The sequence below is a fragment of the Myotis myotis genome, unplaced genomic scaffold (assembly GCF_014108235.1).
Source record: "Myotis myotis isolate mMyoMyo1 unplaced genomic scaffold, mMyoMyo1.p scaffold_m19_p_9, whole genome shotgun sequence".
In the NCBI taxonomy this organism is placed as follows: Eukaryota; Metazoa; Chordata; class Mammalia; order Chiroptera; family Vespertilionidae; genus Myotis; species Myotis myotis.
In genome coordinates, this window is record NW_023416401.1 from 28069027 (window position 1) to 28096914 (window position 27888).

The window sequence follows — 27888 nt, forward strand, 5'->3', positions numbered from 1 at the left end:
TGATTCATTGGTTGACACTCAACCACTGAGCTGTACAGGCTGGGCTTAGTTGTATTTTTGATGTGGTTGTGGGAGGATTTGAGTAATGTGTTTACCTATGCCGCCATCTTGACCGGAAGTCCATTGGCTGAATTCTTTCAGTGAAGTCTATTTTCTCTCTCACAATGTTAAAGCCTCAGATGTTGCAGGGAGGTGCAGCTCTGGGCTTACCCAATTACTTTGGGATGACAGTGATTTGGCTAAGGGCTCTCTTCATCTTTTTCCCTGACTATACCATGTTGTTAAACTCCACTAATTGCATATGATTGCTCAATGGTTTTCAACAATGCCCTGGGGCATAAATTGCTCTACAAAAAACTAACCCAATCCAATATGGCTCCTTTGAAGGAATAATTTTTGAAGCCATTATTGGCATTTGTTCCAGTCCTAGGAGAGTTCCTCCCAGCTGTCTTATTCCCTGTTCTCTCCTGAAAACGGCTGGCCTACACTTTTGCCTTTCATCACAACCTCCATTGTTTTTGGGGGTGCTCTTAGGTTTGTACTTCTCCATACTCTGATGCAAATAAAGTTATTTCCTTTGGAAAGACATGAGGAGCTATCTGTTTTCCTACCTGCTTCTCCATCCAGGCAAAATCTCTGAGCCAGGACTCTAGAGCCAGAGAAGGGGACAATAGAAAACTTCTCTCTGAATGACACCCTCCCTCTAAGAGTTGAACAGTTAATGGATGAGAGCTGGGGGAAATAACCTAAATTCCTCTTGTCTTGCCTCTCCTGGAGTGGAACCAATGCCTCATGAACTGGGGCAAGGGTGATCAGGACCCCAGTCTTGAGAGAGAGAGACAGAGAGAGAGAGAGAGAGAGAGAGAGAGAGAGAGAGAGAGACATTGATGTGAGACAGTTGTCTCCCATATGCACCCTGACTGGCGATCAAACTCGCAGCTTAGGTATGTGCCCTGACTGGGAATTGAACCCAAAACCTTTTGGGAAAACACTCCAACCAACTGAGCTCCCCGGCCAGGGCCCTGTATTGTATTTTAATAATGATAATGTTAAAGGGTTTAACATTATCTATTCTGTCCTTGTTGACTGGGAGATCAGGTTCTAGTCCCTGTTCTGCTCGTAGGAGCTGTATGACTTTGGGTAACTTACCCACTCTGGCCCTGTATTTTATGTTTGGCAAATAAGATTAGATTGGGATCGCTAATGCTTCTTTTTTTTAAAATATTGATTTTTTTTTATAGAGAGGAAGGGAGAGGGATAGAGAGTTAGAAACATTGATGAGAGAGAAACATCCATCAGCTGCCTCCTGCACACTCCGCACACCCCCTACTGGGGATGTACCTGCAACCAAGGTACATGCCCTTGACCGGAATTGAACCTGGGACCCTTGAGTCCGCAGGCCGGCGCTCTATCCACTGAGCCAAACCGGTTAGGGCTTAGTCTAATGCTTCTTTTAATCTGTGAAAACCTGGGATTTTATTCAATAGCCTGGGTTGGTGAAAAGAGTTCCATTTTGAAGTCAGTCCAGGTTTCCAAACAGCCTGACATTTACTGGCTTGGGTACCTAAATTTACTCATCCATAAAGTGGAGTAATGATGTTTATAATGAAAAGCTTATTTATTCATTCAATAATTGTTTACTGACCACACGCTGGGACTGTGGGATGAACAATCCTCCCTGCCTTCAGAGAGCCTGGCTACTACTTGCTTATTGTTGTAACAAATTACCACAAATTTAGTGGCTTAGAACAACACGAATTTATCATGGCTACAGTTCTCAAGGACGGAAGTCTGAAATGGGTTTCACTACATCAGTCCCGGTGCTTTCGGTTTGCCTGATGTTTCTGATGGCTGTATTGAGGTTATGCATTTTCAGCAGTTCTGTGGCAATACCTCAGACGTGGGATCCCCTTCTGGGTGTACCCCATAGTGGCTATAGATAACACCGTGTCTTATCATTGGCGATGTTAACCTTGATCACTTGGTTAATGGGGTGCCTGCCAGGATTCTCCAATGTAAACTCACCCCTTTGCAATTACTCATCTCCTGAGACTGTGCAGATGCCCTGTTTCTGCTTAAACTTTTGCCTAGGCTTTTACTTTCTCCGTCTGCGTTAAATCTTACTGTCTCGAGGAGCAGGAAGGCCAGGGTGATTGCAGGGGAAGAATGGCTAGAGAGAGCAGATGGGCAGGGGCTCGTTCCCGGAAGAACCGAGTAACTGAGGGGCCGCGCAGTCAGGCGCCTGGGGCGGCCCGTTGCCCTGGAGACGGGGTCCTTCGTTCCCCGGTGCCGCCAACCCGTGGCGCCAGCCCAGGCCCAATGAGCGGCTGCGCGGTGGCCGGAGGCGGGGCGGCGGTGCTCGCGCGGCCTGCGGCTCAGCTCGGTCCCCGTCATGGAGGTCCCTGCCTCCCGGCTGCTCGTGCTCCTCCTGCTCGGGGCCTGGGCCCCGGCGCCAGGCAGCGCCTCTCCCGAGGCACCGCCGTTGGTCAACGAGGACGTGAAGCGCACGGTGGACCTGAGCAGCCACCTGGCCAAGGTGACGGTGGAGATGGTCCTGGCGCACCCGGGCGGCAGCTCCACGTCCCGCGCCACCTCCTTCCTGCTGGCCTTGGAGCCGGAGCTCGAGGCCCGGCTGGCGCACCTCGGCGTGCAGGTGAGCGGGGCGGGCCCTCGCCCCTCCTAGCATTTGTCGCAGGTCCCCGCGCCCCTCTCGGCCTCGGGGGAAGCGGGCCCGGGCGTCGGGGCGTCAGCCCCTGGCGCCGGACACGTCAGCGTAAAGGCTGCGCGGCGCGGCCCGCGTCTCGCTGAGCGAGCCTCCTCTGCGGCTCCCGGGCCGCGCCGGTGGGGCCACGCCGAGCGATCCTTCTCGCCCGTAAAACAAAGATGATCGCCTCGGGGAAGGCATGTCCGGCCGCCACTGCGCACCTCGCTGGCCCTGCGTTCTTCACGGGCAGCGCCGCAGTCCGACCGGAGGAGAATGAATGGGCTAGAATTTAATTTCTGTATTTCAGTATCAGGCGCAGGGTAGGTGGGTGCCTCTTTCTAGATATCATTTAAATCAGCCAGCACTGCAATAGGGTAGGCTCCGTGTTTAGCTTGGTAACCGTTTGAAACCGTGGTTCATATTACACACTTCATAGGCTTGCTGGGGAACGCTTTTTAAAATTTTATCCTGAGGTTGGTTTTAAAAATCATGCGCATAAGATAAGCCCGTGTAAACTGTACAGAGAGGTAAGGTCCAGTTCTCTACTTCCCGTTCCGGTTCCCATTCGCACGTCCAGTGCACAGGTTTGCTTGTGTACTTCCAGGTATTTCAGGGAACGCTTGTAAGGCTCTCAAGGAAAGAAAATGTTGGCTTTTGGGGATATACAGCTACAGAGCTTTGCTTTTTTATTTTTTTAAGGTTTTGTTTTTTAATCCTCACCCGAGGATATGTTTATTGATTTTAGACAGAAAGGAAGAGAAAGAGAGAGAGAGAGAGAAAGAGAGCGAGTGAGCGAGAGACATCAATGTGAGAAACATTGATTGGTTGCCGCCCGCAGGCACTCTGACTCGGACCCGAAACCGAGGTGTCTGACCTGGAATCCTACCCTGACCTTTCCGTGTGCGAGAGGATGCTCCAACCAACTGAGCCACAGTGGCCAGGGCCAGAGCTTTGCTTTTTATTGCTGTTTTCATTAGACAACAGCAATCCATTAAGTGATTACCCAACCATTAAGAGAATAGTCATTACGGTATCATATTTCTTCTAAGCACACCTTACTTCCTGACCGGATCTGGAGCTGTAAACCGGACTTTATGGAGACTCTACTTCTGAAATGACTCCTATTCACACTATCATGAGCATTTGCTCAGGTTTGTGGGAAGGTGGAGAAACACTTCATTTAACTATGTGCTGCACCTTTGAATTGTTACTGAAACCAGAATTGAATCTTTTAAAAAGTTCTGGTAGTTTGAATATTTTAATAGGAACATTCTGAGGCTGTTGGTTAATTGTTGACTCAAAATTTAGAGGCCAAAAGACATAAAAAGAAGTAACCTTTTTTGTCTTTTTATAGGTGAAGGGAGAAGATGAGGAAGAGAACCATCTGGAAGTACGAGAAACCAAAATTAAGGGTAAAAGGTAAGCTAATGAATAGGCAGAATATCTATATCTGTGTTTGCCTCTTCTTGTTATGGCTTATCCTGTCAGCGTTAGAATCATAAGCTAGGAGGATTGCTTAGGAAGTGCCTGGTGTATTAAAAGCTGTTTCGATTAAGATAGTGTGTGGTAGCAAGCAACAGACTAACATATTTTAGGCCCATGTATGATATCTTTTTTGATAACTTGCTAAAATTGGATTCCCCTAACAGTGGCAGTTTGTTTTACAACAGGAAAACAGTTATTTTTGATCCCAGGTCTCTAATCCGTGTGGCTTAGGGATCCCCATCCAATAGATGAGGACTTCAAGCTGTTTGCCTCAGCAGATATCCTCTCATCCATGGCTAGCTACTACCCTGTTTCCCAGGGGCAGACAGCACCCTCACTTTCAAGACTTCAGGGCATGGAAAGTGATGCCTCTTTGCAGGAAGTAGACTGAGCTCTTTAAATGCTGGGGTTGGCCTTATTCTCAGCTTTAACTTCAGCATAGCCTGGGACCTGGCACTTACTAGTTATTTATATTAAAACACTTTATTAAGGAGCCTGCAACCAAGATTTGTGCTCTTGACCAGAATCGAACCCAGGAATCTTCAGTCTGTGGGCTGACGCTCTAACCATTGAACACCCGGCTAGGAGGATACTTTAATTTTTATTGATTTTTATTATTTTTTAAAATATAATTTTATTGACTTCAGAGAAGAAGGGAGAGGGAGAGAGAGATAGCAACATCAATGATGGGAGAGAATAATAGATTGGCTGCCTCCTGCATGCCCCCTACTGGGGATTGAGCCCACAACCCAGGCATGTACCCTTGACCAGAATCAAACTTGGGACCTTTCAGTCCACAGGCCGACGCTCTATCTACTGAGCAAACTGGCTAGGGCAATTTTTATTGATTTTTAGAGAGAGAGGGAGAAAGAGAGAAACGATGTGAGAGACATAGATTGGGAGGTATGTACTCCAACTGGAGAACCCTCAAACCTGGGTATGTGTCCTGACCAGGAATTGAACCTGTGACCGTGCATTGCACAGGATGACACTTCAGCCAACTGAGACACACTGTCCAGAATGAGGATATGTTTGTTTATTTTTTAAATGTCTTTTATTGATTTTTTACAGAGAGGAAGGAAGAGGGACAGAGTGCCAAGAACATCGGTGAGAGAGAAACATCAATCAGCTGCCTCCTACACACTCCCCGCTGGGAATGTGCCCACAACCAAGGTACATGCCCCTGACTGGAATCGAACCTGGGACCCTTCAGTCCGCAGGCCGATGCTCTATCCACTGAGCCAAACCAGTTAGGGCAGGATATGGTTTTTTTTTCTCTCATTGATTTTAGAGAGAGAGAAAGAAACGTCCATTGGTTGCCTCCTGTACATGCCCTGACTAGGGTCCAAACCCTAAACCAGGTATGTGCCCTAACTGGGAATTGAACCCATAACCTTTTGGTGTATGGGACTACTCTTTAACTGGGCCAGTCTGCCAAGGCAAGAAAAAAATCTTGGGATCTTAAATGACTATCTTCTATCTATATATATAAAAGCCTAAGTGACTGTTTGACTGTTGGACTGTTCGAGCGGTAGCTGTGATGTGCACTGACCACCAGGGGGTAGTTACTCTGACCGGTAGGTTAGCTTGCTGCTGGGGTCCAGCCGATCGGGACTGGGCAAGATGAGCTGGACATGCCTTGGACCCCTTCCGCGGTCCCTCCCCAGCCCCGATCGTGCACTGATGGGGTCCCTCGGCCTGGCCTGTGCCCTCTCATAATCCAGGACCCCTGGGGGATGTTGGAGAGCCGGTTTCGGCCCGATCCCCGCAGGCCAGGCCAAGGAACCCTACCGGTGCACGAATCTGTGCACCGTGCCTCTAGTATATACATAAAAGCCTAAGTGACTGGTTGACTTGTGTCTGTGACATGCACTGACCACCAGGAGGCAGATGCTCAATTCAGGAGCTGCCCCTGGTGGTCAGTGCGCTCCCACAGCAGGAGCACTGCTCAGCTAACTAGTGGGCACCAAACACTGGTCTCATGGCTGGTGAGTGCAGCTGCAACAGTGCGAGCCTCTCCTGCCTTTGTGGCAATGCTACCAAGCGGTGGCAGGCGCAGTGGGGCTGGGATAAGCGGGAGTGGCGCGGTGCCCGGCCTGGGCTTGGGCTCCTCCCCGCTGCCTGCTGCTTCACGCACTACTGGACCCCTCGGGGGATGTTGGACTGCCAGTTTGACAGTCCGACATCCCCTGAGGGGTCCTGGGTTGCGAGAGGGTGCAGGCCAGGCTAAGGGACCCCACTGGTGCACGAATCCATGCACCAGGCCTCTAGTTAAAAATATTTGACAGAGCCCTAGCAGTTTGGCTCAATGGATAGAGTGAGTGTCAGTCTGCGGACTGAAGTGTCTCGGGATCAATTCCGGTCAAGGGCGTATGCCCAGATTGTGTGCTCGATCTGTAAGGGCAGTTTAACCCTATCCCAGCAGTAACAGGTTGCTTGCTTATCTATAACTAGAGGCCCGGCGCATGAAATTCGTTCAAGAGTAGGCCTTCCTTCCCCTGGCTGCTGGCAGCGGCTTCCCTCTGGCACCCAGGATCCTCTCCGGCTGCTGGCAGGCACCCGGGACCTGGACTTCCCTTGCAGCCCTGACTTCATCCGGAAGGTTGTCTGGTCTAATTAGCATATTACTCTTTTATTAATATAGATGAGCCTAGTCCTCGCTTTCTGTACCGTGCAGACCCTCATCCTGGAACAGTTAGTTTGCAGAGGCTTTGAACCGAAGCCAGGTCCCCAGTGTTAGCTGCTGGTGTCAGTTAGAGGTCTGTTATAACCTATTTTTCAGCAAAATAGCTTTTAGAAAGACCCACACAAAGACCTGGAAGCAAGAAACAGAATCTAGAGCTATATAAGACTGGGTTCAGCAGGACAGAGGTGCTCAGCTTTTGGAAACTGATTTCCCTGCACCAGCAGCGCTGCTTTTGGAATAAAGGTGAATTTCTGCATCTTCCAAGTGCTTGGTGGTCTGTCTTCCCGACTCTGGTTACTTTGCTGTTCCAGATCCCCAGTAGGGAGTGTGCAGGAAGCAGCTGATCAATGACTCTCACCATTGATGTTTGTATCTTTCTCTCCCTTTCCCTTCCTTTCTGAAATCAATAAAATATATTTAAAAAAATGACAGAATTAAAAAAAACTTTTTCTCAGTTATTTTTAATTTTTTAATAATAATTTGTTCTAACAATAACTGTGTTTTTAATGCATATGTCTGTACATACATGATTTTACATATGGGTATAAATGGGATCATATTTAAATTTATTATCCTATATAATAAAAGACTAATATGTAACTGGTCGTTATGACGTGCGCTGACACCAGGAGGCATGCGCAGAACATGGCAGGCATTGGCTGAGGCGGGATGATGGAGCAGGTGAGCAGGGGCACCAGAACAAGGTGGGGCACCGGTTGCTGTCATTGGGGCGAGCCTCTGGTGGTTACTGAAAATTCTTTGCTCCCGCACGCTGAAGTCCTGCCTGGTGCTCACACCTGCTGCTGGCACCGGCCCCAATCGCTCCGCGCCTTCAGCAGGTGCAAGCATGGCGCCGTCAGCACGTGGGAGCAGTGGAGCAGGGCTGCTGGTAGACGGGACCGGGGGCCGTGGCAGGAGGGTCCGGGCGGTGGCACAGAGGATGGGCTGAGATGCACCCCTGTGCCTACTGCAGCCTTGTGGCCCACAGTTCCTTTCAAGGTGCACGAATTCGTGCAACGGGTCCCTAGTTCTATATAAAGCTTAATAGCAACGTTAAACAAGTCCCATAACCCTGGCATGACAACTTAGATACTTTTGTTCTGGACCATTTCAACATGCAGATATATTTTATATAGTTTTAATCACTGTGTGATCCTACTTTAAAAAAAATACTTTTTATATTTTATTATTTAGTTTTATGTGCTCCTACTTTTTAATCTTTTTTTTCTCCCACATAATATTTCCTGTTTTCTGTGTAATCTTCATAGTTTCCTTTTATTACATGTAATTCTTCAGTTGCTTTGATTTGATCTACAAAAACATTATCTAAGGAGCCAAATTATAATACATGTTGATTACCTTGATTTTTCTATTGTAGTCTCAGAATGCATGAATTGGGCATCTTCACCACCCCTGTGGATGCCAGATCTGAGTTAGCCTTAAATAAGTTGCTAATAAATCCCTTCTCCCTTGTTAATATTTCAGAGACTCCTCTCTCTCTGTGGCTGTTTAAGGACGCTGTCTGTGCTTACTGGCTGCGACTCATGGCCTGCAGCACATCTCTTGGAGAGGCAGGATGGCATAGTAGTTATGAGTGTGGTCTCATGCAGCCTTACTCCCAGGGTTCAAATCCTATCTCTGTTACTACTTACTGGCTTTGTATCCTTGGGAAACTAAAGAATACTTCCCTTCTTAGTAAAGTAATAATGTCTACGTTATATGATCATGGTTAAGATTCACTAAATTAATTCATAAAATATACTTGGAACAGAACCTGGTACATAGTAAGTGCTCAGTAAATTTTGACTTAATCACTAAGCGAACTAACCAATGAGAAGGAGCATTCCAGGCAGAGACATTGTAAAGATAACAGAGGTTTGACATTTTATGCTGTGTTTAGTTAACTGGGCCTTTAGAGTGGCTGGAGTTCAGAGGAATGTGTAAGGAGGGCTGAGGTCAGTTTAAGGACTGCTTTGTATACTATTTTTAGGGTTGTGGACTTTTTAGTCCACAGTTGGGAATATTTAAAAACTTTTAGTCCACAGTTGGGAATATTTAAAAACTTTAACAGCATACTATTTTATTTATTCCCAATTCTGAGTGCATGCATTACACGGATTTGTCTTTATTACTGCTTCCTGCCACAGAAACTGACACTTACCAGGTTTTCAGTAAATATGTTTCAACAAATGAGTAATTGCCTTATTTTACCCTACAAAACCAGATTCGTCACAGAATGTTCTTCCATTAGGTCCTGCAGAAGAAAAGCTATATGAAAAAAAAACCTGTCTCCTTCTTAGACACCAGTATACTCAGGTCTTTGTTGCCTGGCCAGCCTTTTATCAATCAGAAACCTTCACTAGCCGGTGTTTGCACATTTCAATAAGATTTTTAAAAAAATCTTTTTTATTGATTTTTAGAGAGAGGAAGGGAGAGGGCTAGAGAGAAACGTTGATGAGAGAGGAAGTCATCAATTGGCCTCCTGCATGGCTCCCACTGGGGATCGAGCCCACAACCTGGGCATGTGCACTGACTGGGAATTGAACTGAGAATCAAACCAGAGACCTCTCCCTTCCTGAGTCAACGCTCAACTGTTGAGCCACACCAGCCGGGCTTCAGTAAGATTTGATGTCTGAAATAATGACCCTAGAGCACTGAATGGCTCTGAATTATCAAAGCAAGATTCAATTATGTTGGGAGTATTTAACATGAAAATTAAGGTGGGAGTGACTCCATCAAATTGTGTTGATGGGCTGGCAGGGAGATAGAGATTAGGAGATTAATAATCTAGGCAAAAGATAATGGTTTGAATTGAGGAGGAGGCAATGGAAAGCCAGGAGGGGATGGATTTGGGAGACATTGTAAGGCAGGATAAATCCAATATTTTGTAATTGGGATAGGGTAGTGTGAGGCATCAGAAAATGCCTGAGGTTTCTAGCTTAGAGTTGGTTAGATGGTAGCAATATTAATAGAGGAAATTGGGATCATGAATGATATGGATATGTTGAATTGCTTGTGGGGTAGTCAGTGGAGTTGTCTAGTAATTAACATTTGAAAATTTGAGTTTAGATCTCAGGATAGAGAATGGGACGAGAAGCATAATTGGGACTTGAAACTAAGAATTGGTTAAGACTTTCTGGAGAAGGTATAGGACTTATTATATTTTGAGTAGGTACTTCAGAGTAGTGTTATGAAGTATAAAGATGTGCCTGGTGAAGACCTTTAAGGACTCTAAATACCATGGAAACATGTTAAAAAGCCTTCAGTTTTCCACAAATGGTTTCTGGGTCTGTAAGGAATTGGTCTCCTGGCATAATAAACTCAGATTCATTTTTTGAGTTAATTCTTTATATGAATTTTAGTAGTTTCCAGGCCATCTCTTTTTCTTTAAAATGCTAACAGCTTTATTTCATTCTGGTTATGAGAGTATAGCTCATTATGAAACAAATTGGAAAAACAACAACAAAATGAAGCTTATTCTCCTATCCTGAGACGGTTACCATTAAACATTGTGTGGAACATTCATTGAGATACTTTCTTCACATACATTTGTATATATGTATGTTTTTAAAAGGAATCACACTGTTTCTTTTGTAAATTAATTTGTTACTTACATTGTACGTGGAAATGTTTAATATAGATAAATCTAAGTATCTTCTTTAGTGGCTGCCAATATCCCATTGTGTGGCTCTGTACTAGAATTTTTTAAACTGTTATCCTTGTTGGACATTTATGTTGTTTTATACTCTTTTACTATTATAAACAGTCTTGAGATGAACATCCAGATGTTTATCTTAAAAGGTTTTAATTAATAGGTTAAAGGTGATCTCTTAAATATAACTGCTTTTATCTTTTTTTGTTTTATTTTTTCTCTCTCTTTTTTATTGTCTAAAGTTTTACATATTTCTCCTTTTTCCCCAATTGATCTCCCCTCGCCCCCCAGCCATTCCCAGCCCGGGCAAGCCCGCACCACCCCAGAGTCTGTGTCCATTGGTTATGCTAAATGCATGCATACAAGTCCTTTGATTGCTTTCTAACCACCTCTTCCCCTACCATTTGTCTCTGGATCTATTCTTTTTTTTTTTTTTAAGATATTTTATTGATTTTTTACAGAGAAGAGGGGAGAGGGATAGAGAGTTAGAAATGTCGATGAGAGAGAAACATCGATCAGCTGCCTCCTGCACACACCCTACTGGGGATGTGCCTGCAACCAAGGTACATGCCCTTGACCGAATCGAACCTGGGACCTTTCAGTCTGCAGGCCGATGCTCTATCCACTGAGCCAAGCTGGTTAGGGCTGGATCTATTCTTGTTCATCAAATTATGTTGATCATTATATCCCACATATGAGTGAGATCATGTGATATTTATCTTTCTCCGACTGGATTATTTCGTGCTTTTATCTTGGTTACAAAATTTTGCTGTGACTTTGAGTTCCTAGCTGTTTCTAATTTCCTTACTTCTCTTGCCTCATTTTTCCTGCAGTGGTAGATTCTTCATGGTCAAGCTACCAGTTGCTCTCGATCCTGGGATGAAGATTTCAGTCATTTTGGAAACAGTCTATACCCATGTGCTTCAGCCATATCCAACCCAGATCACTCAATCAGAGAAACAGTTTGTGGTGTTTGAGGGAAACCATTATTTCTATTCTCCCTATCCCACAAAGACACAAACTATGCGCGTGAAGCTTGCCTCTCGAAATGTGGAGAGCTACACCAAGTTGGGAAACCCCACACGATCTGAGGACCTCCTGGATTATGGACCTTTCAGAGATGTCCCTGCCTATAGTCAGGTAGGCTCATGTGGAATATTGCCCATGCCTGTCTACTTCAGAGAACGTCTTCTAGAGTGACAGCTAGTTAATTGATAGGGTTGGGTGGTGTAGGGTTGGTGGAAATCCAAGATCAGTTTTTTAATCTGCTGTGGAATGACCCAGGGGCTCATTGTTCTCTTGGGAGTACAGGTAGAGGCTGTGAGTTTAGGAAGACATTTATTTGTTTGTTTATTTATTTAAAAAAACCTTTATTATTGAAAGTATATATGTCCTAGGAAGACTTTTTAAAGCAAATAGCATTTGGAGAGTTGGAGTAGGAGTTGGGGGAGAAGGAAACAAGGCATTCTAGGCAGAGGCAATAAGAAGCTCAAAGGCCTGCCCTAGCTGGTTTGGCTCAGTGGTTAGAGTGTCAGCCTGCAGACTGAAGGGTCCCAGGTTTGATATCAGTCAAGGGCACATGCCTGGGTAGCAGGATCAATCCCCAGTAGGGGGCATGCAGGAGGCAGCCAGTCAATGATTCTCTCATCATTGATGTTTCTATCTCTCCCTCTCCCGTTCTCTCTGAAATCAATAAAAATATATCCTAAAAAGAAAAAAAGGACAGAGGCCTGAGGATAAGAATACAGATAGGAACCCTGGCTGGGTGACTCAGTCGGTTGGAGCGTCGTCACATACACCAAAAGGTTGTAGATTCGATTCCCAGTCAGGGCACATACCTAGGTTGTGGGTTCAACCCCTGGTTAGGGTGGATACAGGAGGCAGCTGATCTATGTTGCTCTCTCTCTCCCCCACCTCCCCTTCCTCTCTCTTAACATATCCTCTGATGAGGATTGAAAAAAAGCGAAAAGGAAAGAAATGGGAAAATATGTGGTGTGCTGTCTAGTGTGGCTGGAGTAGCTGCTGTGGGTAGTAAAGCTGGCTCCATTGCTGAGCCTTGGGTTGGGCCTTAAAAGTAGAAGGAGCAATTAAGTCTTAAAAAAGATTTTGTTATGAAAAATTTCAAACATATGTAAAAGTATAGAGAATAGTATAACAACTCCCAATAGACCCATCACTTAGATATTACTTAGATTCAGTGGTTATCAAGATATCAGCACACTTGAGCTGTCCTTTTTTTTTTTTCTGTAATAATTTAAAGCAAATCTTAGGAATCATATCATTTCACCCTATGTTTTCTTTCTGTTTTCTCTTTTAAATGTCATTTAACATATAGTTAGGGCTGTTTATTTTGGGTTGTTTTTAACTTTCTAAGAATTTTTATAGGTTTAATTTTTTGAAAATTAAAATTCTTACATTTTCTTTTTTAATATATATATATTTTAATTGATTTCAGAGAGGAAGAGAGAGGGTGAGAGATAGAAACATCAGTGATGAGAGAGGATCATTGATTGGCTGCCTCCTGCAGGCTCCCTACCGGGGATTGATCCCACAACCCAGGCATGTGCCCTGACTGGGAATCAAACTGGCTACCTCTTGGTTCCTGGGTTGATGCCACACTGGCGGGGCTAAAATGCTAAATCTTTAATTAGACTCATCAAGAAGAAAAGAGAGAGGACCCAGATAAAATCAGAAATTAAAGAGAGGTATAAATAATTATAAGAAAACACTATGAACAATTGTTTGCCAACAAGTTGGATAACCTGGAAGAAATGGATACATCCCTAGAAACATACAGTCTTCCAAAAGAATGAATCAGTTAGAAACAGAAATCTGAATAGACTGATAACTACTAACAAAATTGAATCAGTAATCAAGAAACTCCCAACAAACAAAACTCCCAACAAAAGTCCTATGCTGGATGGCTTCACATGGCTTCACGGGTGAATTTTTCCAAACATTCAAAGAATTATCATGTATCGTTCTTAAACTATTTTCAGAAATTCAAGAGGAGGGAAGACTTCAAAGCTCATTTTATGAGGTCAGCATCACCCTGATTCTAAAACCAGATAAAGACTACAGAAAAACAAGAAATTATAGGCCAATATCCCTGATGAGCTTAGATGCAAATGTCTTTTTTTTTTTTAATATTTTATTGATTTCTCACAGAGAGGAAGGGAGAGAGAGAGAGAGTCAGAAACATCGATGAGAGAGAAACATCGATCAGCTGCCTCCTGCACATCTCCCACTGGGGATGTGCCCGCAACCCAGGTACATGCCCTTGACCGGAATCGAACCTGGGACCCTTCAGTCCGCAGTCCGATGCTCCATCCACTGAGCCAAACCGGTTTCGGCAGATGCAAATGTCTTAAACAAAATATTAACAAACTCAATTCGGCAGTATAATAAAAAAATCGTGCCCATGATCAAATGGGATTTATTTCTGGGATACAAGATTGGTTCAATATCCACAAATCAATTAACATTATTCACCACATAAAGAATGAATGATGAAAACCATATCACATCAATATTACACAAAACAGCATTTTTACAAAATATGGCATCCATTTATGATAAAAACTTTCAGCAAAGTGTGAATAGAGGGAACATACCTCAACATAATGAAGGCCATATGTGACAAACCCACATCTTACATCATACTCAACGATGAAAAGCTAAAAGCATTTTTCTTAAGATCAGGAACAAGACATGGATGTCTGCTTTCCCCACCTATATACAACAGTATTGGAAGTCCTGGACTTAAAAGATTATAAGACATCAAAGAAAGAAATCGAAGAAGAGAAAAGTAAATGGAAGCATAAACATGGTTGAACTGTTTTAACATGGTTAAAATGTTCATACTACCTAAAGCAATGTATAGGTTTAGTCCAATCCCTATCAAAATACCAATAGTATTTTTCACAGAACAGGAACAAAGAATTCTAGCCGAAACCGGTTTGGCTCAGTGGATAGAGCGTCAGCCTGTGGACTGAAAGGTCCCAGGTTCGATTCCGGTCAAGGGCATGTACCTGGGTTGCGGGCACATCCCCAGTAGGAGATGTGCAGGAGGCAGCTGATCGATGTTTCTCTCTCATCGATGTTTCTAACTCTCTATCTCTCTCCCTTCCTCTCTGTAAAAAATCAATAAAATATATTTAAAAAAAAAAAAAAAAAAAAAAAAAAAAGAATTCTAAAATTTATATGAACCACAAAAGACCCCTAATAGCCAAAATAATCTTGAGAAAAAACTAAGTTGGAGATACCACACTACCTGATATCAAACTATACTACAAGGTTTTAGTAATCAACATCATCCTACTGGCATAAAACCAGATGCCTAGATCAATGGAACAAAATAGAAAGCCCAGAAATAAATCCAAGCCTATATGATCAATGATCAATTAATCTGACAAAGGAGGCAAAAAGTACAATGGGGTAAAGAGTCTCTTTAACCCTTTGTATGCCATAAGTGTCTATAGACACAGTGGTGGACCTTTATTGGTTTCTGTTTTGGACGCATGGCAGTTAACTGGTTAATAAATGGTGTTGGGAAAACTGGACAGATATATGCAAACATGGAAACCACACTAGACCACTTAAACCATATACAAGGATAAACTCAAAATGGGTTAAAGATTTAAAGGTAAGACTCAATTATGAAACTCCTAGAAGAAAACAGGCAGTAAACTCTGACATTGCTCTTAGTACCGTTTTTTTCTTATATGTCTCCTTGGGCAAGGGAGACGAAGAAACAAACAAATGGGACTAGATCAAACTAAAATGTTTTTTCACAGCAAAGGAAACTATCAAAATGAAAAGACAACCTTCTGAATGGGAGAAGATACTTGCCAATGATACATTTGATAAGGGGTTAATATCTAAAATATATAGGGAACTCATACAACTTAACCCTCTGAAAAACAATCTGTAACAAATGGTCAGGACCTGTGAAGAGACATTTCTCCAAGTAAGATACAGTTCGCCAGTAGACATATGAAAGTATGCTCAATATCACTACTCATCAGAGAAATGTAAATTAAAACCACAATGAGGTATCACCTTATACCTGTCAGAATGGCTATCATTAATAAATCAACAAACTAAGTTGTCAAGATGTGGAGAAAGAAAACCCTCATGCTTTTTGGCCTAATTGCAAATTGGAGCAGCCAGTATAGAAAACAGTGTGGATGTTCCTCAAAAAATTAAAGACAGAGCTACCATCTGGCCTAGCAATCCCACTTCTGGGTATATATCCAAAGAAATCCAAAACACTAATTTGAAAAGATGTTTGCATCCTGTGTGCATTGCAGCATTGTTTACAATAGCCAAAATATGGAATTAACCAGTGTCCGTCTATTGACGGGTGAATAAAGAGAATGCGGTACATACATGCAGTGGAGTGGTACTTGGCTTTTGAAACAATGAATCTTGACCATCTGTTACAACATGGATGGACTGAGAGGGTATTATGCTGAGTGGAATAAGTCAGAAAAACAGATACCATATGATTTGACTTATATGTGGAATCTAAAAAAATGAATGAACAAACAGAAAAGAAACAAACTCCGATGCAGAGAACAAACTAATGGTTGCCAGGTGAAAAGGGGAAGGGATTCAGAAGTATAAATTGGCAGTTACAAAATAGTCACTGGGATATAAAGTGCAGCATAGGGAATCTAGTCAATAATAACTATGGTGTAGATTTATCATGGGATCACTTCATATGTTATGTAAATGTCTAACCACTGTACTGTACACCTGAAACTAATGTAGTATTGAGTGTCAGCCGTAATTGAAAAATGGAAAAAATTAAAACTGTAAGGAAAAAGTACAAATAATCTTTAATTCTGCTTCCTATATGCATTCTTATGTATTGCATTTTAGAATCTTTTTTCTCACGTAGTTGCTATAAGTAGAGTGTAGAAGTTTTTTTTTTTAAACAAGTGATATTTGTGTTGGAACTTAAAAGAATTTTGTATATCCTATTTTTCTAATTAATAACATCATGAATATTTCCATATAGTATTAAAAATTCGTAGTAAATTTTAAAAAATGTTACATACAGTAGATACATTATAATTTAATCATTCTGTTGCTTATATGTAGTTTCTAATCAGTTTGATTTGAACTTTGAACTACTTGTTTCCTTCTTCTACAGGATACTTTTAAAGTACATTATGAGAACAACAGCCCTTTTCTTACTATCACCAGCATGACCCGAGTCATCGAGGTCTCTCACTGGGGTAATATTGCTGTGGAAGAAAATGTGGACTTGAAGCACACAGGGGCTGTGCTTAAGGGACCTTTTTCACGCTATGATTACCAGAGGCAACCCGATAGTGGTATATCCTCCATCCGTTCTTTTAAGGTATGGAGTTTTAAGCTTGGACGTTGGTAGAAACTATGACTTTATCATATTTGTTCTTTCATTTACTTTTTGAAAGTAGCTAAATATGGGCAGTTGTTTAAGATTAATTGAGGTTTAAGTGGTTGGGTGACAGGGTTAAAACCAAGAGGAAGAATCTTTAAAAAATGCCCTCATTGCTCTAGCTCAGCCGTGGACAAACTATGGCCTGCGGGCTGGATCTGGCCCGTTCGGGTGTTCTATCCGGCCCGCGGAGCCAAAAGAGCGGAGGGTTCTCTTGCTCTCCCCTCCGCTCCTTCACCAGCAGCAGTGTTAACATGGCAACGTCGGGAAACACGGCCGCAGCTCCTTCTTCTGAGTCCAGTTTAAGAACCCATTGTGGCCCTCGAGTCAAAAAGTTTGCCCACCCTGGTCTAGCCTGTTTGACTCAGTGGAGAGAGCATCAGCCCATGGACTGAAGAGTCCTGGGTTAGAGTCCTGGGTTTGATTCCTGTCAAGGGCACATGCCTGGGTTGCGGGCTCGACCCCCTGTAGGGTCATGCAGGAGGCAGCCAATCAGTGATTCTCTCTCATCATTGATGTTTCTGTCTCTTTCTCCCTCTCCCTTCATCTCTGAAATCAATTAAAAAAATGTGTATATGTATATGTAAATATGTATAAGAAAAAATATATATACATATACAAGAAAATTTTACAAGTCACATGCATATAAAAAATGCCCTCATTTATATAACTAGGTCATGTTTTTTTAAAGAAAATTTAAATAGAAAAAAGAAAAACATAATACTACCCTTCGTAATTAAAATTGCTGACATTTTAATATTTTTTTACACTGTTTTGAAAAAAGCAATTGATTATACTTTATATATAGTTTTATCTTTTTGTCTTATCTTTTTGTCTTAGAAATAAAAAAAGTAATTGATCATATTTTATATATAGTTTTATCTTTTTTGCCTTACAAATGAAATCTTATAAGCATTTTCATGTACTTATATATTACAGAAAGGTTCGCTGTATGAAAAATATATTACATTTTCTCCCCCTGATTATCAAAATATGCTTCCAGATTTGGAAGCTACAATAAAGAATGTAATGTGGAGAAAACCCTTCTATAACCTTGCCTGTCTCCTAGTTATTTGATGTAATTTCTTTCATCTTTAGTTTCCCTCTGTAAAATAACTTTCAGATTGTTTTTACCTTTGTTATGTCTAGGTAATTATTATTCTCTTTATTATTTACTTATAGAAGAATTTGACTATTGACCTTTTTAGAAGTAGATTTGATATCGAGACATTTTGAAGCCTTGGGAAAAGTTAGCCTCTAGATCAGTGGTGGCGAACCTTTTGAGCTCGGCGTGTCAGCATTTTGAAAAACCCTAACTTAACTCTGGTGCCGTGTCACATATAGAAATGTTTTGATATTTGCAACCATAGTAAAACAAAGACATATTTTTGATATTTATGTATTTAAATACCATTTAACAGAAAAATCAACCAAAAAAATGAGTTCGCGTGTCACCTCTGACACGCGTGTCATAGGTTCACCACCACTGCTCTAGATTGTTTACAGTTTGGGGACTATTTTAATTGAGTAGTACTGGGATGAAGATTTTGGTGCAGAAAGTATTTTTTCTATTTAGGATTAATTCCTCTGAAAAATGTATGTTCATTCTCTTGCAGACCATTCTTCCCGCTGCTGCCCAGGATGTTTATTACCGGGATGAGATTGGCAATGTTTCCACCAGCCACCTCCTTGTTTTAGACGACTCTGTAGAGATGGAAATCCGGCCTCGTTTCCCTCTTTTTGGAGGGTGGAAGACCCATTACATCGTTGGTTACAACCTCCCAAGCTATGAGTACCTCTATAATTTGGGTCAGTCTTAGTAAGGGAGTGGAGAACGGAGAGACCATCTTTTTCTTTAGTTTCTTGCAGTTATTATTATTATTATTATTATTATTTCACAATTGCCAGTCCTTCTAGATGGGGAGAAAGAATATTTTCTTATCATTCTTAAAAAGGCTGAGATATTATGCCAGGCCGGCGTGGCTCAGTGGGGGTTGAATCTTTGCCAGTCTTCAGTATTTGGCATTTTCTCTTGAATCTTTTCTTCATTTAAAACTTTTCTTCTTGCCTAAGCTGGTTTGGCTCAGTGGATAGAGCGTCGGCCTGCAGACTGAAGGGTCCTGGGTTTGATTTTGGTCAAGGACACATGCCTAGGTTGCGGGCTCATCCCCAGTAGGGGGCGTGCAGGAGGCAGCCAATCAATGATTCTTTCTCATTGATGTTTCTATCTCTCTTTCTCCTCCCCTTCCTCTCTGAAATCAATAAAAATACATTAAAAAGTAAAAAATAAAACTTCTTTTTACTTTTTATCATAAGATATTATCTGTTTATTCATTCACATTCCTTCTAGGTTAGCCTTCATTTATAAAATGATTTTTTTCTTTTATTTCTAATTTTTTTCCTGAGTTTTGAAATTTTTCTTAATTTCTATAAGTCTGATTTATATATTTTTTTCATAACTTGTGTCATTTTCTTTCTTTTTTTTTTTTTTTAAATATATTTTATTGATTTTTTACAGAGAGGAAGGGAGAGAGATAGAGAGTTAGAAACATCGATGAGAGAGAAACATCGATCAGCTGCCTCCTGCACACTCCCCACTGGGGATGTGCCTGTAGCCCAGGTACATGCCCTTGACCGGAATCGAACCTGGGACCTTCCAGTCCGCAAGCCGACGCTCTATCCACTGAGCCAAACCGGTTTCGGCAACTTGTGTCATTTTCATAATACCTTTAGCTTGTTTGAAATAATAGGAACAAATTTGATTGGTTTTGTGGGCATGTCTTAAGGTTTGCTTTCATTTCCTCTAGGGATTTTTTTTTTTGTAACTTAAAAAATTATTTTTTTTTTAAAATATATTTTATTGATTTTTTACAGAGAGGAAGGGAGAGATAGAGAGTTAGAAACATAGATGGGAGAGAAACATCGATCAGCTGCCTCCTGCACATCTCCCACTGGGAATGTGCCCGCAACCCAGGTACATGCCCTTGACCGGAATCGAACCCGGGACCCCTCAGTCCGCAGGCCGACGCTCTATCCACTGAGCCAAACCGGTTTCGGCTTAAAAAATTATTTTTAATTATAGTTGACAAGTTTTTAAAATATAACTTAATACAAAAGGGGGAGTCTGATACTTTTCTGTTGCTCATTTTTAATGTGAACTTTTAGGAGGAATAATTATAACTGCCCAATTCTCTGTTGTTTAGTGTAATATTAAAAAATATGGTAGCTTGCTTTCTGAGCTTTCTATGGCTTTGTTTTCCTGTAGCTCTGTTGTCCCCATTATGCTTGCTTTTGCTTCTACTCCAGCAGTTTTTCATCCGTGTAGGGTACTGTCCTGGCAGGGGAGCTCTGGTGGGCTTTTCGAAGTGCTCAGGGACTAGACTACTCTAGACTTAGAGAGTTTCTGTGGCCCATTTTACTTACTCACTGTGCAGGGTGTAGGACTCTTGAGTTTTAGTTGCTCTTCTCCAGCTGGCCTGCCATACTCTCAAGTGAACACTATTGTCTGTCAGGGGTCTTCTTTCCTCAGGTCTATCAGTTGCCCCATTGCTTCCTTCTGCTTTATCATTTACAGACCCTAATAATGTGTAGGTCGTGTGGCTGTTGGTGTTTTGTGGACTACACCCCCTTGTATTTTGGGGTTTGTGGAGATGCCATGTTACCTAGTTTTGTTGTGAATATGGTCCATGGGTTTTTTTCTTTGTTATCTAGTTGCTCTGTCTTTATGTGGAAATTGGGGAAAACCCAAAATCTATGCTGCTACCACCACCTCTGTCTTCCAGAGTCTCCTAGTGCATTAACTTCAGATAGCATCTTTACTCCTCTGTGTAAGATGGGAGTGTACTCCCCTTTTCCCCTGTCCTATTTTCTTAGTTTTTCACATCACTGCATGTGTTTGTTTGATCCTTCAGGTGACCAGTATGCATTGAAAATGAGGTTTGTGGACCATGTGTTTGATGAGCAAGTGATAGATTCTCTGACTGTGAAGATCATCTTGCCCGAAGGAGCCAGGTGAGTGTGATTGTTCCTTTCCTCTGTTCCCATTTCTGTGGTGGTGCCCTTGGTTACTCAAAGCAAATCTGTGCGGAGGAGGCACAGAGTAAGTGCTCAGTATATAGTTTTTAAAATATATATATATATATTTTTATTGATTTCAAAGAGGAAGGGAGTGGGAGAGAGAGAGAGAAACATCAAGGATCATTGATTGGCTGCCTCCCGCATGTCCCACACTGGGGATTGAGTCCACAACCCAGGCATGTGCCCCTGACCGGAATCGAACTCTGACCTCCTGGTTCATAGGCCGATGCTCAACCACTGAGCCACGCTGGCCGGTTGTCAGTATATATCTTTGACAGAAGCCTGTAGGGACCTTTTGACTGGAGTTTAAGTGGAAAAGTTAGGTTCAGATGAGGGAACAAGATTTATTTATGAAATATTCCTCAAAAACAGTGCTTTTGTGTGACAGGAGCAGTCTCCAAAGTCACCTTAGCAGGCCACAGTGATGGCCTGCATCTGATGGGATGATCTGCAATAGGAAATAATTCAAAGTCAGGACAGTCAGGCAGCCCTTGTGCTGTGTTAATAGAATGAAGAAGAGCCCTGGCTTGTTTGGCTCAGTGGATAGAGCGTCAGTCTGCAGACTGAAGGGTCCTAAGTTCGATTCTCGTCAAGGGCACATGCCTGGGTTGCAGGCTCTATCCCCAGTAGGGGGTGTGCAGGATGCAGCCTATTGATGATTCTTTCTCATTAATATTTCTCTCTCTCCTTCTCCCTTCCTCTCTGACATCAATAAAGATATATTAAAAAGAAAAAAAAAGAATGAAGAAAGGTATGGGTTCCATAGACCAGGTTCAGAAAGGTGGGCACAGGAGGGAGAGGAGAGGATCTCAGATGGTGTATTAGCGTTCCATGGTTACAAGCTGTAGGAGCTGTCTTTGGTCAATTTAAGCAGAAAGGAGTGGACTTGGAAGAATAAGGGATATCCTAAAATGACAGCATAGGCTGAGGAACTAGGCTGAGGGAAGCCAGAGCCAGAGTATCTCCAGGACTCCAGTTGGCTAAAACTGATGGACACACACAGGGGCACCTGCCCTTGGCGTGAGCGACAAATACCTTTTTGTAGGCTTTTTGTCATTTTACTCTTGATTCATTTTCAAGGGAAACATCTACTTGGCCTCCTTGGGTTATTTGTCTACTCTGATCACCAGGAGAGGCATCTTGATTGTTCTTCCCGTGGAAGACATTCAGTTGGAGAATGGGTAGTTCCTCCAAGTAAAACTAGAGTGCTGTTGACTAGGAGAAGGGAGAATGAGTGTGTGTAGGCAAAAGCAGGACATGTCCAACTATGCCCTGTAACAAATTTCCAATCTGTGAAGAGACAGACCATTTGGAGTAACTTTTCAGGAGCCTCTTCAAGTCCCTGAGAGGCTCTTGTTGGGTAGAATGCACACAGTTCTGTGATCTCTGTGATTCCAAGGGGTGGGCCAGTAGTGGTGAGCCCTTATGAGTGCAGGTTGCAGGGAGATAGACAGTTGTTGCCTCAGCAGAAGAATGGTCTCATACTCAGGACTTTCTGGCAGTGGGTCAGCTGCCTCAGGTGGTCAGGTGTTCCTGGTGCTGGTAGGGGAGCAGAGTGGAGTGTGAACTTAGTGACCCTGAAAGGCCCCCTGGATTGAGCCTTGGAATTTTCCAACCCTAAATAAACCTAGTTGGTCAGTGCAGTTTGTCTGAGGCTATATTATATTCCCATCTACCTCCAGGAACATCCAAGTTGACAGTCCCTATGAAATCAGCCGTGCCCCAGATGAGCTGCACTACACCTACCTGGACACATTTGGCCGCCCTGTGATTGTTGCCTACAAAAAAAATCTGGTAGAACAGCACATTCAGGACATTGTGGTACGTGACTCCACGGTTCTGTCTCCTGTGCCTCCGTTCACAGCGAATGGGTGCTGGGGGCCAGGTCTTGCCTATCTTTCCCTCCTTGGGCTGGAGTGGTTTGAACATGGCATCCTCTGGGGGTAGGGCTGGGCAGGTGGGGTGGGGCAGCCTGGATGATTGTTGGCTTGGTGAAGCCCCTTTGGCTCCCAGGTTTCTGAGTCCATGTAGGCCTGTCACAGCCCATCTTCTTGGTTCTCCCCCCAGGTGCACTACACATTCAACAAGGTGCTCATGCTGCAGGAGCCCCTGCTGGTAGTGGCTGCTTTCTACATCTTGTTCTTCACAGTCATCATCTATGTCAGATTGGATTTTTCTATCACAAAGGTACCCTTGTGTCTTTCTTCTTGTCAGTTTGTCATTTTGCACCCTTGATAATGTGTTTCACTAGCTTTACTGAGCATTGGTCGTCACAGTAGACCAACGTAGCACCTTGTAGCCCAGAAGATTCTCTGCTGCCTGTGGCTTCTGCTAATCCTTTCTGTAAAGATAACCTTGTTTTTGTTGCTGTGATCATGGAGCACCCACAGGTTGCTAATGGTGAGTGAGTACTGTGGGATCAGGGCAGCGGACACAGTGTGTACTTTTAAGGGCCCAAAAGGCTACCCTGAGTAGGTGAGGTGCAGAAAAGGTGGGAAGGGCACTCAGCCAGAGGGAACAGTTTGTGGGACAGAAGAGAGGGCTCACAGGGACTTGTGGGTAGCAGTAGTATAAATGTAAGCAAAAAAGTTGATCCAGCTGGTTCCATAAACCAGTAAGGCTGCCCAAGGCTCAAGGTGGTGCAGTTGGGATAGCTGCTAACAAACTTTGTCATGCAGAAGGGTTGAGTCTAGGTTTTATTATGAAATAGCCCTATCTTTTAAGCTATAAAAATTGCTCTTGTTTTATTGATGAAAAAAATTTTACATTTATAGAAACATTACAAGAAAGATAAAAATGACTCTGTACTGGTATACTCATCACCTAGACATAGCAGTTAACATTTGATCTCTATACATCATTATTTTTCCTGAACCATTTGAGAAGTTTGCAGACATTTGTGCTCCTTTACCGTTGAATACTTAAGTGTGTATGCAACCTGAGAACAAGGGTATTCTCTTACATAACCACGATGCAATGGTCAAATTTAGGAAATGTAATTCAGCTCATGTCCAAATGCTGCTGACTATCCCAGTGATAACTTTTATAACAATTATTTTTCATATTCCAGAATTCAATTCAGGATCATGCAGCTCATTTAGTTATCATAGCTCCCTAGTCACTCTCTCTCTCTCTCTTTTTTTTTTAAATATATTTTATTGATTTTTTTACAGAGAGAAAGGGAGAGGGATAGTTAGAAACATCGATCAGCTACCTCCTGCACACCCCCTACTGGGGATGTGCCTGCAACCCAGGTACATGCCCTTGACTGGAATCGAATCTGGGACCCTTCAGTCCGCAGGCGGACGCTCTATCCACTGAGCCAAAACAGCCAGGGCACCCCTAGTATCTTTTAATCTGGCGCAGTTCCTCAGCCTTTCTTTGTCTTTAATGACCTTGACATATTTGAAGTTTAGAGACCTTTTGAAGTTTATAGACTGTCCTTAGTTTACATTTATCTTATGTTTCTTCCTGATTAAATTCAGATTACGCATTTTTAGCAAGAACACTATGCAGTGATGCTGCATTTGCAGTGTGTCACATCAGGAGTTCCTAGTGTTGGTGATATTAACTCTTTTTTTGAATATATTTTTATTGATTTCAGGGAGGAAGGGAGGGCGGGGAGAGAGAGAGAGAGAAACATCAATGATGAGAGAGAATCATTGATTGGCTGCCGCCTGCACACCCCCTACTGGGAATCATGCTTGCAGCCAGGGCATGTGCCCTTGACCAGAATCAAACCTGGGACCCTTCAGTCCACAGGCGGACGCTTTATCCACAGAGCCAAACTGGCTAGGGCTCCATTGATTTTTGGAGAGAGTGGGAGGGGGAGAGATAGAGACAGAAACATTGATGTGAGAGAGACACATTGATTGGTTGCTTCCTGTACGCACCTGACCAGAGGGCCAGGGATTGAGCCTGCAACCGAGGTATGTGTGTCCTGGGCCAGAATCTAACCTGGGACCCTTCAGTCCACGGGCTGACACTCTACCCACTGAGCCAAACCGGCTAGTGCTCCCTTGAAGTATTTTAAAGAGAGACATAATGGACATCCTGGAATCTTGTCCTTACCTGAGCTGAGATTTCTCTTTCCTCAGCACCTTATGTCTTTCATGGTGCACTCTGGCATTAGTACATCTGTTTGTCTGCCCTGCTGGACTTTGAATTTTTTTTTTTTTCCAAATATATTTTATTGATTTTCTACAGAGAGGAAGGGAGAGAGATAGAGAGTTAGAAACATCGATGAGAGAGAAACGTCGATCAGCTGCCTCCTGCACATCTTCCACTGGGGATATGCCCGCAACCCAGGTACATGCCCTTGACCGGAATCGAACCTGGGACCCTTCAGTCCGCAGGCCGATGCTCTATCCACTGAGCCAAACCGGTTTCGGCTGCCCTGCTGGACTTTGAAGTGAACATCTGTTTCATCTTCATGTCCCCAGTCTTTCCCATTGCTGAACTGGCCCAGATTCAGTGTTAGTACAAGTTTGATTCTCTGACTTTCCAAGAAGATGGCTTTTTTTGTTTGCACAGCTGGTAGTGGGTGATGTTTGGAGGTGAAGGTTGGAGCGGGTTCAGGCCTGGTTTCATCTTATACTGTCTCTCCTCCAGGATCCGGCTGCGGAAGCCAGGATGAAGGTGGCTTGCATCACAGAGCAGGTCTTGACCCTGGTCAATAAGAGACTAGGTCTCTACCGTCACTTTGACGAGACTGTCAATAGGTATAAGCAGTCCCGGGATGTGTCCACCCTCAACAGTGGCAAGAAGAGCCTGGAGACGGAACACAAAGCCTTGACCAGTGAGATTGCGCTGCTGCAGTCCAGGCTGAAGACGGAGGGCTCTGACCTGTGCGATAAGGTAGGTGTCTGTCAGCACTGTCGCTTGGCTCGTTGCTTGCCATATCCCATCTTCGAGGGTTGTACCCCACTATCTAGACTAGAGCATCATGTGGCTGCTCTGTCTGGGTCAGCCACCAGGCAGCTCTTGCTCACTGCTGGCTTGTGGTGTGATACTGCACCCAGTGGCATTGTGTCTATCCTTGTGGTGGAACAGGAAGTTTGGGTGTCTTGGATCTGAGCTGGGTGTGGAGAAAGCTCTCCTAGATTATATAACCTGTCTTGTCCTCACAGCCGGTACTGACAGCAGCTGCTTCCTCCTTGGAAGCCAGTCTGAACCACGTGAGAAGAACTAGACTTAGAAGAGGGGTTAAGTCCAGGCTCTGATTCAGACTTTGTAAACCTAGGCATGTTATCTCACTCTGTACCTCAGTTGCCTCACCTGTAAACTGGAGTGCTATTAGTATTACCCATAGTGGTTGTGAATGTGAAATAAGTTTGACATGCTTGATGTAAAGGGCTGAGAATCCTGCCTGGGACGTGCTGTGTGAGTTCCTGTGGCCTATAAATGAGGAGGGGAACCTCCTCTCCCCCTGGAGTTGTCCTTTAGAGTTCCGGACCACACTCTCCATGTGCCACGCCCCAGCATTCTCCTTATCCTGTGCTGTTTTCTTTATAGCAGCTACCATTTTCTGAAACTGTTTATTCATGTGCTTAAGTATTAATAATCTGTCAGCTTCTTGTGGGGCAGATGCCTTATCTGTCTTTAGTGGTTTTTCCAGAACCTAGAATCATGCCTAGCACTATGGCTCACTAAATATTTGTTGAATATTGAGTGAATGTGGGTATAAAAGTCCTCAGTCTGACATCGAGTTGGTGATAACACAGGAGTCACTCAGACCTAATATCACACCCCAGCCAGTGGTCCTTTGCCTATGTGAATTTCTGCACCTAATTTGATAATCAAAGGGAAGAGAATGAATGTTCCTTGAGTACCTACCATGTGCCTGGCACCACCGTGTTTAAGTGATTTTACATATTTTCCCATTCATTTCTTGCAATCCTCTTCTATAGCTAAGGCCCAGGGATGGTGAAGGGTTTTGTTCACAAGGGTCAGAGCTTGAAGGAACAGGGTTTGTGAGGGGGGTGGGGGGGGGGTGAGGCTGGCATTTGAAGCCAAGCCTGTCTCCCTTCACAACCAGCCCCTGTGGCCTGGGAGTTCTGGAATCTGTTGGCATGGGATGTGGTGAGCCTTGCTGAATGAGGGTGAGAGGACCACTCTCAAGCCTTGCCCTGCTCTTGCCTTGGCCAGGTGAGCGAAATGCAGAAACTGGATGCACAGGTCAAGGAGCTGGTGCTGAAGTCAGCAGTGGAAGCTGAGCGGCTGGTGGCTGGCAAGCTCAAGAAAGACACGTATATCGAGAATGAAAAGCTCATCTTCGGAAAGCGACAGGAGCTGGTCACCAAGATTGACCACATCATGGATGCTCTGTAGGCCCTGCCAGTTGTCTACTGGGTGAGCCCAGGGTGCTGCACTTACGGCAGGTGTGTGTATGTGTGTGTGTGGGTGGGGGGATGAACGTTGAGGCCAGTGAATGCTGGCATCTGTGTTTTATAAAAGGCCTTCAAGGAAGAGAAGCCAGGCCCTGCCTTAGACAAAACAAGAAGCTTAGTTTTTTCCCCCTAAACTGTTCCTTTAAAAAAATTTAAAAACAAACAACTGAAATCACACACACACACACACACACACCAAAACTTAAATTTCATTAAAAATAAAATACCTTTGTGTTTTTGAACAAATAAATTTTCAATATTTGATTGGTTTTGTTTTATTCTGAAGCCTAGGATATTCTTTCAAGCCTGTAAGCTCCTTGTTTTATGCCCTTCTAATTCCTGATGTTTGAGTATTTTGCAAGTGTATGCATGTTTTTTAAAACATGTGCAAACAAAAGAAAATAAAACAGGGACTGTGAAACATTTGTCCTGTTGACAATCTCTCATAATTTCTTGAGTATAATG

At 43.2% G+C, this 27888-nt stretch overlaps 1 protein-coding gene across 1 annotated transcript; it reads left to right on the top strand.

Annotated features, from left to right (window-relative positions):
- Window positions 1-2334: 2334 nt before the first annotated feature.
- RPN1 (ribophorin I) lies at window positions 2335-27866 on the top strand. The gene is made up of 10 exons (XM_036322478.1): window positions 2335-2653; window positions 4059-4123; window positions 11361-11667; window positions 16688-16897; window positions 18574-18766; window positions 20869-20968; window positions 22717-22855; window positions 23102-23221; window positions 25646-25891; window positions 27182-27866. The coding sequence occupies exons 1-10, from the start codon at window positions 2393-2395 to the stop codon at window positions 27362-27364; spliced, it is 1824 nt and encodes a 607-aa protein (XP_036178371.1). The 5' UTR covers window positions 2335-2392; the 3' UTR covers window positions 27365-27866.
- Window positions 27867-27888: the final 22 nt, after the last annotated feature.